The sequence below is a fragment of the Phoca vitulina genome, unplaced genomic scaffold (genome assembly GCF_004348235.1).
Source record: "Phoca vitulina isolate PV1807 unplaced genomic scaffold, GSC_HSeal_1.0 scaffold21, whole genome shotgun sequence".
NCBI classification, from domain to species: Eukaryota; Metazoa; Chordata; class Mammalia; order Carnivora; family Phocidae; genus Phoca; species Phoca vitulina.
Genome location: NW_022589724.1, coordinates 19,888,686 through 19,901,752, shown reverse-complemented (window position 1 = coordinate 19,901,752; position 13,067 = coordinate 19,888,686). Strand labels below are relative to the sequence as shown.

Sequence of the window (13,067 nt, the reverse complement as noted above, 5' to 3'; positions counted from 1 at the left end):
CAGTATTTTTAAGTTGACCTTTTCTTTTGCTCTCTCTGCACTCCTTTCCCCAAACTAATTTTCCAGGTATTACAATGAGCAAATAGTGCTAGCCTTTAAGTTGCTCAGCTGTGCTCTGTAAATAGACACACTAAGGCAAATCTAATCCCAACCTCAGAAGCTATCGGCAGCACTTGAAATTGAAGCTCTCCTCTTTTTCTTAGCCTTTCTGTTCTATTGCTACAAAATTAAGGCATTAATGACATTATTTAAGGTAATTTGAGTACATTCAGAGATCTCTGATGGTCCCTGTTCTCAATTCTTGCAATCTGTAGTAACATCTAAGGATGCTACTTTGCTAAAAAGATTGCTTATAATAAAAATGTAGGGTGGGGAAAGAGAAGGCCCTATCCTAGGTGTTTTCTTTGCCTTGTCTCCTGTAATTCTTAGAACATCCTCATAAGTTAGGTATCATTATCCCAATTTTATAAAAAACCTTTACAAAGAGGGCATGAGTTTTAAAATCATAAACAATGGTTTCAGTATTTGAATCTAGGTCCCTTGACCTCATAGACTGCTCTCTTTCTCTTATAGCCTGGAGCCAGATTTTAAGTTGCACGGATTCAATTTCTGTATTTGCTCCTTCCTCCTCCCCACCTCCCCTTAAACTGAAGGATATTGTGAGCATTTTGTAAATAAAGAAGTTCATATAAATTCAAAGTTTGATAGACTAGCTATTCTTTCAAGCCATATAGGTGGTATTTAGTCAGTTCTTGCAGTACATTCTCAATTTGGTAATAGCCAGAAAGAAAAAAAATGTCCTTCCAAAAAGTAAGCAATAACTTTTACAAAATGGCAAAACTGGTTTTTGAAAAGAAGTCTTGAAAAATGCAAGCAAATAGGAAAATGGTGGCACAAAAAACTTTTTTTGGCCTGTGTTCAGGTAGCAGTTTTGTTGTTCAGCATAGTCTATATCCAGAATTTAGAGAGATACTGGAGATACTAATTAGGAGTATTATTTTAGCTATGAGACTGTATTTAAATAAAATAACTGGTCCCAAATATTAAATCATGAGTGTGTGTTTTTGGCTCTGAACAATATATTAAGACTCAGGGACCAAAAGCAAATGCAAGGTGTTCTAAGTCTCCCGTTGAGAATTATTTTTGTAGCTTGACCAGCTGTTTCCCCCCATCCTACTGTTTGCTAATCATTTGACTTGATGTCACCTGCTTACAAAGAAAATAGACTGAAAAAAAAAAGAACAAAAAACCCACCCAACTGTATTTAACAGCAGTAGGTAGAATTTTAATTTTTTTCTTGTTTTTCCCCTTCCCTCCTTCCCTTTTTTTAAAGGAAGAAAGCTCTGTGGTGAAGTGGAATGAGGAAGAGCACTAGAGTAAGAGAAACCTGGGTCCGAATGCTGTCTCACCACGTACTGTAACTGTGTGGTCTTGGGCAGTGACTTCACTTCTCTAAGTTCTGATTTCCCTATTTACAAACACCCCTTGCAAGGTTGTTGTGAAGCAAAGTGTTCATTCAAGTGAAATGTGTGACTGATAAAGGCTGAGACATTGTAGGTAATAGTAAGTGGTAATTACATTTATTACAATTAATAATAAGGCTGACCTAGGGATTGAGATAATCAGTTGTGTGAAACACTTTGCTCTATGTTACCAACAAATTGTTGTGGTTGAGGAAACTCAGAATTATATCTATTGATAGCCAGGGAAGATATGACCTTCAGTGGAAGGCCTCCGTGTAATTTAAAATAGAAGTCTTACTCAAAAAAATTAAGGCAAAAAACATTAGAAATAATGAGAGTTCATCAAAATGACTATGTATATATCTCCAAAAAAAACTGAAGTTAATAAGTATTTCTAGCTAATACTAATTAGAGAAGATAATGGGAAAAAAATCACACTAATCACCACTGCCACAAATGATACAAAGTTTAGGAATAATCGCATCAAGATATGTATGAAACTCATATAAATATGTTTTTAAATTATGAAATTTTGCTGAGAGATAGAGAGAAAGACAGTAAGTGGAGAGGCATACCTGTGCTCACAGGTAGAAAAATGGAATATTATAAAGCTACCAGTTCCTGATACACTAACTTTTAGAATAAGTGGAATTAATGGGAAAACTACAATAGATCTTTTTTGGAGGAAATGTGGCTGTAGAGTTCAGCTGGAAACATAAATAACTATCAACAACTAAAAGAAAATGTAAAGAAAGGTAATCCATTAGTGAAACATGTTATAAAGCTGCAGTTATTAAAACTTTTTTTTTTTTTTTAGCATGCTGGTAAAAGAATAGACAGATCAAGTTAATAAATCAGAAACAGATTCTGATGTGAAAAAATATATTAGCATACCATATAAAAAGGACCACAGTTTTTTTAATGATTCAACAGTTGACATTTAGGTAGTTTTCAGTTTTTGGTGATTATGAATACAACTGCTATAAACATTCACTGATGCTTACCTGTGAACATAAGTTTTCATTTCTCTTGGGTAAATACCTAGGATTAAAATTGCTAGGTCATATAGTAGGTGTAAATTTAAGTTTATAAGAAATGGCCAGATTGTTTTCTAAGCATTCCTATTAGTAACATGGAAGAGTTCTAGTTGCTCAGCACTGTTATCAGCACTGGGTACTGCCAGTTTTTTAAAATTTAGTCATTCTAGGGCGCCTGGGTGGCTCAGTTGGTTAAGCGACTGCCTTCGGCTCAGGTCATGATCCTGGAGTCCCGGGATCGAGTCCCGCATCGGGCTCCCTGCTCAGCAGGGGGTCTGCTTCTCCCTCTGACCCTCTTCCCTCTCGTGCTCTCTGTCTCTCATTCTCTCTCTAATAAATAAATAAAATCTTAAAAATAAAATAAAATAAAATTTAGTCATTCTATTAAGTATGTACTAGTATGTCATTATGGTTTCAATTTGCATTTTCCTAATAAAAGATGTTGAGCATCTTTTCAAGTGTTTATTTGTTATACATATACCTTCTTTGGTGAAGTATCTGTTCAGACCTTTTCCCCATTTTAAAATTGTGGTTTTTTTTACTGTTAAGTTTTGAGAGTTCTTTGTATATTCTTGACACAAGTCCTTTGACAGAAATGTGATTTGCAAATATTCTCCCAGTTGGTGACTGTGTTTTCATTCTCTTAGTAGTTTTATAAAGAGCAAAAGTTTTAAATTTTAATAAAGTCCAACTTATAAATTTTCATTTTATGGATTTTGCTTTTGGTGTTGTATCTAAAAGTTCTTTGCTCACTCCGGGGTCAATCACATTTTCTCCTATGTTTTCTTCTAGAGGTATTGTAGTTTTACATTTTACATTTGGGGCTATGATCTATTTTGAGTTAATTTTTTAACAAGGTGTGAGGTTAGGTCAACGTTCAGCTTTTTGCTGAGGGACACCCAACTGTTCCAACACCACTTACTGAAAAAATGATCCTTTCCCCTTGAATTTCTTTTGCACCTTGTCAAAAATTAGTTGATGATATTTATGCGGGTCTATTCCTGGGCTGTTTTGTTCCATTGACCTTTGTGTCTTTTCTTTCACCAATAACACATTGTCTTGATTATTATAGCTATAAAATAAGTCTTGAAATGAGTTATTGAAAGTCTTCCAACTTTATTCTTCTTTGGCTGTTCAAGTTTCTTTACTTTTTAAAATTTATTTTCGAGTCAGTTTGTGAATACCTACCAAAAAATCCTGATGAGATTTTCACTGGGGTTCACTGAATCTATAGATTTAATTGTTATGCTGTGTCTCTCCATTTATTTAGGTCTTTTTTTGTGTGTTTTTTTTTCTTCAGTGTCTTATAGTTTTTAGCATAAAGATCATGTATATATTATGTTAGCTTTATCCCTAAGTATTTCATATGGATAGATGACAAGAATTACCCATATTTTATAGATCAGGACACTGAAGCTCAGAGCAGTTAGACTTATTGAAGGTCACAGAGCTGGTTAATTAGCAGCAAATTCTGGTTGTAAGATGTCCTGGGTCTGTCTAGTGTTTTTTGTACTTGTTTTGATAGTCAGAAGTTTCTCATAGTGAAAAGACATGGATTTTGGAGTTCTTCAGTTTGGGTTGCAATCTGTTTTCCAGTACTGGTTGGTTGTGTGATTGTTTCATTTCTCTCAGACTTATGTTCCTTCAAGTCACCTACCTCACAGGATTGTGGTGAAGACTGAGGGATGTGTACATGTGAAGTTTTTAGTGTGATGTTGGATATACATGTCAATAACCAGTCATATCATCTTGGTTATTAGTAGTAGTGAAAGCTGGTTGTTACAACCTTTCCCAGAACTTGTCATTTTGTCTCATTAATCAGATGAATTGTCTTTGAATTGTGGAATGCTGTCAGTGAGCCAAGGACCAAACACTGACAACATGGTCCTTAAGTATGAGGCAGAAAATTTTCTATAAAACCTGTGTCGTTGTTACCCACTTTTTTCCCATGTGTCTACCATAAAGTAGAAGAAATGTTTTGTGACAATGAATTATGACTGGGAATTTAATGGATACATTTTTATTTTAAAAGGTAAAGCTTAAAGCTTTTCTTTAAAAGTAGTGGCTTTAAAACTTTCACATTTCTGTGAAATCTGGTTTAATGCAAGAAACTCATCAGCTTTAATATTGAGTTTCCCAGTTTTGCAAAGATTTGTAACCCTACCCTGGCATAACATAAATGTGAAATGTAACTTGAGTATCAGTGTTATGCTAGAGTAAGATCTTTTATAAAAATAAAAATTCTGTTGATAATTCCTTTTCTCTAGAATGAGGCCTTTCCAGGATTCCTTTACTCTAAACCTACAAAGATGGAATATGAGCCTGATAAAAAGTACATTTTGAAATAAATAAACCGTATGCTTAGGAAATCAGGCCTGTAGTCAAGACAATATTACTATTTGTTGTTGTTGTTTTGTATTCTTTTGATGTATAGGCAGAGGTTTGAATTAAGTATTCCTACTTTTGATTTTGACAACTATTTTTCTCTTTCTTTTCAATTTGAATATCAGGACAGATGTTATTTTTGTAGATATTATCCTAGGTTTGTGGAAAAGACAGACTGGGTAGGTTCAAAGTCATTATACTTACAGGTATTTCCCGAGTGTTTGTTTAAATAGAGTAGGGTTTTTAATGATGAATCTCAAAGGAAAAGAAACAGTTGTGTATGAAAAAGGGATGGGAATCCTATACATCTTTATCTTAGTTTTTCCTCTTCTCCTTCATTTTACACAGGAGCAATTATAACCAAAGACTTAAGTTGGAGCCAAAGGAAAAAGATTCTACTTCTTTTAGTTAAATAACATTTTCTTTATTTATTTTATTATTTATTTATTTTTTTAAGAGAGATAAAGAGCACATGCATGTGTGGGAACTGGGGTGGAGGTGGAGGGAAGGGACGTACAGAAAGGGAGGGAGAGAATCTCAAGCAGGCTACACCGTAGCTCAGTGCAGATCCTGATGCTGGGCTCAATCTCACAACCCTGAGATCACAACTTGAGCCAAAATTGAGAGTCGGATGCTTAACTGACTGAGCCACCCAGGTGCCCCAGTTAAATAGCATTTTAAACCCTAAAATGTTCCACAGCTGTTTGTGCAGTAATCAATTGAAACATTCATCAATTCTTGCTATCTTAATTGTAACATTAGCTTTGCAAAAGACTTCAATTATTAGTTGGGTCCCATGTGACTTTAGTGTCACAATCCAGCTAATGTAGTTGCTTGTGGGACACCAAGGCTTTCTTCTTGCAAAATCTAAGAACGTAGTCCAAAAAAAAAAAAAGAACAGAGTCTAGTAAAACCTCATTGCTTTAAAAAATTGTTTTTGTTTTTTAAAATTTACATCCAGTAAAATTTACTCATATGGTATTCAGTTCTATTAATGTTTTAAATTTTGGTTATAAGATTAAGTGCGGAGCCTTGATACATTTTAAATACATGTCTTCTAGCTTTTGCTACTTTGACATTGAACAGAAGACACATAAGTAAATATTACAGTACATTTTGTATGTCTTCTGAATATGCAGAAGAATGAAAAGTTTTGGAATAGCCTAGAGCAGTTTTTAAAAAATGTTCTTAATAGATAATTTTTTTATTCTTTTAATATCTGAAGATATTGAAAGCAAGAATGAAATCATTGTTGAAGGAATCAAAAGGAGTTGGAAATTGAGTTTTGCAAAAGTATTTCCACAATTTTGCAAGAGGCTATAGGTAGAATTTCAGGCTATATTCCTGAATCAGATTCCTGTGAGTGCTCTGTGTTAGTTATATTTACAAGTATTTTCCCAGTCTCTATGCATAAATGCAATACTTGTTTTGTAATCAATTTAGTTCAGCAACAGTGTTCTTATCAATTAACATTTTTTTGTTCTATGACATTTGCATCATGAATTGACTGGGGACAAAATTTTTTTCATTTACTTATTCAGATCTTTCCTTTACTGCTTTTACAGTTCTTATTTATCTGCAAAAGGCTAACACACTATTGTACCAAATTGCTTGAGTCTCCAGACATCATAGTTAATTACAACACTCAGAAAGGACTTCAAAAGAGACAGAGAGACAGAGGGCACATTAATTGGGACATAGTATCACAATTAATATTTTTCTAAAAACTACCATCAAAGTAGCTGCAGATACCAAAACACATTAAAATTCTCTAGAAGATATGATGGACTTTTTACTGTGCAGTGACATGAGGTTGTTAAAAGCTGGAGGCAGAAAGAAGACTACCAGGTGTATGAGAAAAGGTCTTTAGTATGTGCAGGGAGACAATCTCTTACCAGTATAAGTGTTTGTGCACAAAGGGGGTGGGGGAGCTTATGGAACTTCTAAACAAAGTTACTCTATATTTATTTTTCATTGCTGAGATTGTTCATCTCCTGGCCCTTGGTAAGGATTGTTTGAAAAAGTTCAGTATTTGATTTAAATGCAATGATTATTTTGGATACTTTTACTACAAAATCTTCACGTACATTCAAGTTCTCAGAGAAAAATGCCAAGTTATTGTCTCTTCTCTGGGCCTTTATATTTCTATTTTCAAATAGTCTGGCACGAGATTTTAGTTTCTTATTCTTCCTTAGGGTTAAATTCATTGCTCTTCAAAGTATTTCATTGCTCTTCAGAAGTCAAACAAAAAGAAAAAATATTGCTAAAGATTGCCATCTCTTTGCTAACATTCATGTTACTTTTCTCTAATTATTTCTCTATAGAGCTTTCCCAAGAATCACAGGGCATTGAAAGAAAACCCACAGCTCAAATGATGGAGAATTTACTTCATATGTACTCTTAGGCAGCCACATGAGATTTTTGGCATTTCATTCAGACTTGTCCATAATTAGTTTTTTGTGTCCTCTTCATATTGTTTCATTCCCATTAACATCCATACTAGGGCCTTACCATCAGTCATGTCCCTGACTCCTTTGTGCTGCTTTGCTAAGATTCTGCCTCATTAAAAAGTCAGCACTTTGTCTCTTCTTGGCTATAGATCCTTCCTACTCCTTCTATCAACTGAAATTCCTTTCTTCTTCTTCTTCTTCATATTGCCAGCCTGCTAGTAAATTGCATTGTTTCTGCATTAACTCCTGTCTGGTTCTATATGAATGTCAAGAACTGTGAAGGCTCTGAGTTTTTACTCTACTTACAAGGTAACAAGTTATCCGAACACAATTTATTGGATATTCATAGTGCTTTACATTTATTACTGTTGCTCATACTATTCATTTAAGTTGGGTCATTTCATTTGAGGTCAGTCACTGGGATAGGGCCTCAGATTCCGAGCTCCAAACAGAAAAGATGCACATGTTCCCTGGCATTTTGTATGCTTTGCTTTAACTTCCTTTCCTTTGGTTAATTTGGAGAGGAATGTTAATGTGATAGTACATTTTGTCTTCATAAATCAATCCCCTTCTTGGCATGAGGGTTGTCGCTCTTGCTGAAATATTTGCCATATATTCCACTACTGCTAGGATGATTAATACAAGGGGCATATAATCAATAAATGCTCTTTTCATCCTCCCTAAAACCACATCCTTAACCCTTGTGTTTTCATCATTGTATTTGTAGGCACCTGTATTGGTAATATATGAAGCCCAGATTACATATTATACCCCTTATTTTCTTCCTAGATAACCTACAACTTGGATTTCTGAATGTCGGGACACTAACTCTATTTCCTAAACATTGTCAAAAACTGCCATGGTAATAAATCCAATCCCACGCTTTCTTGTCCACAGGGTATAACAAAGCTGTGGCCTATGAACTGACATCTGAATTGTTGTTGTGTTATTTTATCTGGTATCTCTTTCTTCCAGCTATACTTCTCACAGTACTCCAAACTACCTCCAGTGTTGGGGCTGAGTGTAATTGGTACTGTATTATGCCCTGTTTACAGACAAGAAAAGGAAGGCACAAGAGGGTAGTTAACTTCTCTAAGGTCATAAAGTTAGTGGTGAGAGAGCTGGATTTCAGCCTATAGCCGTCTGCCTCTATCGTCTATAGTCATAACTGCTTCACTTTCCTGCCTCTTCAACTTATTGGCATATGAGAGTTATAGGTAATAGATGTTGTTACAGATTCATACTAGGGGTAATAGAATTAGAGTTTGTGGAGGAGTAAGTTTTAGCTGACTCTTGAAATAGGGAATAGGTTTGAATATGTGGAGAGTAGAGAGCATTTCAAAGAGGAAAAATGAGCAAAGGTCCAAAGATGAGACTAAAAAGAATATGTTCAGAGGATATGGAAGAGATTGACTTGGCTCTAGAGAAGTAATAAATAGCTAATGAACTTGATTTGTACTCAAGTTTATCCATTAGAACTTTATTGGAAAAAAACAGTTTTTTCCTCAAAGTTTTTAGATTAATTATGTTATTTTATTTTTTAAAAAGATCTTATTTATTTATCTGACACAGAGAGAGAGACAGCTAGAGAGGGAACACAAGCAGGGGGAGTGGGAGAGGGAGAAGCAGGCTCCTGGCTGAGCAGGGAGCCCGATGCGGGGCTTGATCCGAGGACCCTGGGATCATGACCTGAGCCGAAGGCAGACGCTTAATGACTGAGACACCCAGGCGCCACTAATTAAGTTATTTTAAAAAAATGCTTATTGATTGGGAATACTGATTCGGGTTTCAGATGGAAGTACATTTGTAAGGAAATAATAGAATAAAATAGTCTTAGACTTTTTTCTTAATCTGTTCATTTTTCTTGAGCTAGTTCTGTCCACACCAGCATAATTGGTTAGTTTAAGTTGTGATGAAATTGGTCCAGCAGGAGGAATTGGATGTATGTTGAAATTCTGCCAGATTTGGAAGAAAAATGTTATTTTAAGCATTCTGGTCATTTTTGGTGGAGTGTAGGTTTTACCATGAAGTTGTCATTGGCAACTTTTCAGACCACTAAACATGGCTTCCTTATTTACAAAAACCACAAACACACACACACACACACACACCAAACACTACAAATAATGTGAAAACAAGTAACTCTGTCAAAGAGATGTCATGCTTACATAGCCTAATAAAAATAAGAAAGTTGACTGAGATGGGAAGCTGATACCTTTTCTAAGTTTGGTGAATGAAGAAATCTTGAATTCTTCTTTGAGATTTGTAACTAATTTACCACGCATGCTTGAATTATGCATAAAGTAAATCACTCACCAATATATGTATATTCATTCATTTGATCTATTTACAAATTAGAATAGATGGAAAGATCAGGGAGATAAGCTGACCCCAAAGGTTAGGAACTGAAGAAGTGTGGGAGGTATGGATTGGTATGGGTGCGGCCAAGTGGGAATTTCTCTGTGGAATCCTTTGCTTTGATTTGTGTGAATAAGCAGCTTGTGATGACATTAGGAATTTTAATTCACTTTTCCAGACTAGAGAAGCAAATGCCTTTATAACATTCTATTTAAGACCCTGGATTTGCAGTTATTCAGTAACTTTTAAAAAAATCATCAAAAATGACATTAAAGATTATTTTTTCCAAGCTAAATTTTTATCAATGTAATGTCATTTCATATAGTGCCTTACCTACTCAGAAGTTTAATTTGTACTAGATTTTGGGGGGACTTGTTAAACCTAGGTTTGTAGCTATTTTGGAATTGGGGCTATTCCTAAACTGTACAAGGTTTTACTTCATCTGCAGTTGACTTTACTTGTTTTTTAAATGCTCACAAAGTCCTCTGTTGGTACTGTGTCAAACCATTGTTGAAAATACTTTCTTGATAAAATGAGTGTAAACAATAGCAAAAACCAAATTCGAGCTGACCTTTAAATACATCTACATTTAAAGGCTAAAGCCAAGGACTTCTAAATATTTTCATCCAAAGAACTCTTTGAAATGTAGCTAAAGGAAAGTTTATTTTCTAAATCTTAAAACTTAGGAAAAAGATTCAAACTGTGATTGGTTTTAGCCCACTGATCAGGATGACTGTGGCCACTTTCTCATCTAGGATTTATTGTTCATCCTTTCCTTACCTTAAAGTTTCAACTCTCCATGAATTCTTTCCTGGGAAGAACATATTAACTTACGATTCCAGCTCCAGCACAATTTTGGCTGACCTGTATAAATGACCACAGTAAACCATTTGAGCCTTAGGCTTTTGCTGCTGTACAATGAGACTCTTCATTATTTAACATGTTGCCATTTCCAGCATGTGCTCTCAGTGCCATGTAGGTAAGCATAGGCCTTTGAGGTCTCCAGTCCAGCAAAACTGAGTAGTATACAGGGTTCCCCACCCCCCATATTAGAGTGGAGGGTAGGAGAGCTAGAAGATAAGGAGTACTGGCAAGGACATTGAGGATGTTAGCTTTATAATTATGAGCGATGTATAGTTTTACATACTTGACTGCCTATATTTCCCATCTTAAATAAACGGGTCAGCAAGTGAATTTGAACCAGAATTCATTTTTTTTCCCATCCTTACAAAATTGTCATGAACATTTATTAGGAAAAATAAAATAGCATTCATTTAATTAAGAAAGCATTAAATCTTAGTTACTAATGTCTCTTCCCTTCTTCCCTTTATAGGTGATGCATGTAACTGCTCTGTGGCAGGAAGCCTGGACGTGAATCGCTGCAACCAGACCACAGGGCAGTGTGAGTGCCGGCCACCTTATCAAGGGCTCCGTTGTGACACCTGCAGGGATAGCTTTTACCTGAATCACACTTCTGGGCTCTGTCTGCCGTGTGACTGCAGTCCGCACGGAGCCCTCAGCGCGCTCTGCAGCAGGTAAGCAGCCGTGGAGGTGGAAGCCGTGGGGGTGATGCCATTTTATCAAGAAAAAGAAAAGGCTCTTGCTCTCAAGGACCAGAGTGGTTTAAATAAAGGGGGATGAGGGGGCATAGATTCATAAAATATTTCATACACTTTTATTTCCTCACTTTGTATATTTAATATCAAAATTAAAAAGCATCTAATTTACTGATCTAGTTTTTCAAAAGGACCTGGGTCACCAATTTTGCTTTGTGATAATTTCTCTAAATTTCATGGAAAAAAATTATTGAGAAAGCAGTCTCCTTTCTGGAAGTGATAACTTCCTGGCATTTCCAGGGGAAACGTTCTTATTATGTTTATTCACATACCATGGGATTTTCAGGAAACTTACTCTTTGCTTTATTTTTTCTCTTATCCAAATGCCAGAACTGTTTCTTTGCACATCTAAGGCTTAAAGTTGGTAATATCCTAATTTCTCTAACTAGTGGGGAAAAGACTGGTTTTACCAGCACATTTTGGGGGACCAAAACTTGATTAAGTAGGAATTATCTGGAAGTTACCTTTAAAATATTATGTTATTTGGAGGCAACTTAATGTAGTAGAACAGTGTCCCACCATCTGAGGATATGCCTTCTATTACATTGAAAGTAATTGTTCTTTGACCTTGTATGAAGCACCTAGCTTTTTGTGAAACCTAAAGCAAAAAGCTGAAGAGACAGTGTTATGTAATGAAAAGAACATAAGCTTTACAATCAGCCTAACCTGGGTATAGATCCAAGATCTGTTTCCACTTAGGAGCTTTGTGCTTTCAGCAAGTTATTTCATTTTTCTGAGCCTCAGTTTCTTCTCAAGGTTGTTGTGAAGGTTAAATGGATAGATGCGCGTAAAATGCCTAGCACACATCACACAATACATTCTGGGTTGTTTTAATTTCAAAGGAATACTGTTGGCTTAAATGAGGGAATAGTTTTAAAGAACTTTTAGTTCCTTGGCAGAAGTTTCTTTATACTCAGCTGTAGTTATCTTGGATGCTTTATAAATCATACTGTACACATGATATGCAATATTGTATCATATTATACCTCTATTAAAAATATGGATGTGAACTGGATTAACAAGTTTATAATTTGGGGCGTCTAGGTGACTCAATCGATTAAGCGTCTGCCTTTAGCTCAGGTCATGATCCCCGGGTCCTGGGATGGAGTCCCGCATCGGGCTCCCTGCTCAGTGGGGAGTCTGCTTCTCCCTCTCCCTCTGTCCTTCACCACTGCTCATGCTCTCTCCCTCTCTAGCTCTTGCTCTCTCTCAAATAAATAAATAAAATCTTAAAAAAGAAGGAGAAGTTTATAATTTCAAATGCAACAATAATCAATGCTTATGATGGTGTTGATATTTTAAAATAGTTATTTGTTTTAATCTTTGAAACTCTTTTTATGTGGGGGTTTTTTTTTTTTTTTTGGAAATAGTCTCTTTTAATAAACTCATGCTGGCACACACAAATGGAAAATGGAAACCCTCATACTTTGCTAGTGAACATATAAATTTAGAAAATAATTCTGATGGTAATTTTTCAATATGAATCAAATGTTTTAAAAGCATTCTCGCACTCATCTAGCAATTCACAACTCTTCCTTAAGAACTAATATGAGATATACATTGATCAAAATAGCCTTCACCTTCTCTCAGCTTGGCTAAACCTTAGACAGACTTCTTTCTGAGACAGGCCCCTTTTCTTAGATCTTTAGAAAACTTGCAATTGTAAATTCTCTCTTTGCCCTTTGAGATCTAAATCCTTTTTAAAAGCCTTTTGCCAGCTTTACAACCCAGGCAGATCTTTCTTTTTTTTTTTTTTTT

At 35.4% G+C, this 13,067-nt stretch overlaps 1 protein-coding gene across 1 annotated transcript in view; it reads left to right on the top strand.

Annotated features, from left to right (window-relative positions):
- The window catches only part of MEGF9 (multiple EGF like domains 9), an 82,113-nt gene that overhangs the window by 30,304 nt on the left and 38,742 nt on the right, over positions 1 to 13,067 (top strand). The window contains exon 2 of the mRNA XM_032418261.1: positions 11,027 to 11,228. Coding sequence (XP_032274152.1) covers positions 11,027 to 11,228 — 202 coding nt within the window. The remainder of the gene's footprint in view (positions 1 to 11,026; positions 11,229 to 13,067) is intronic.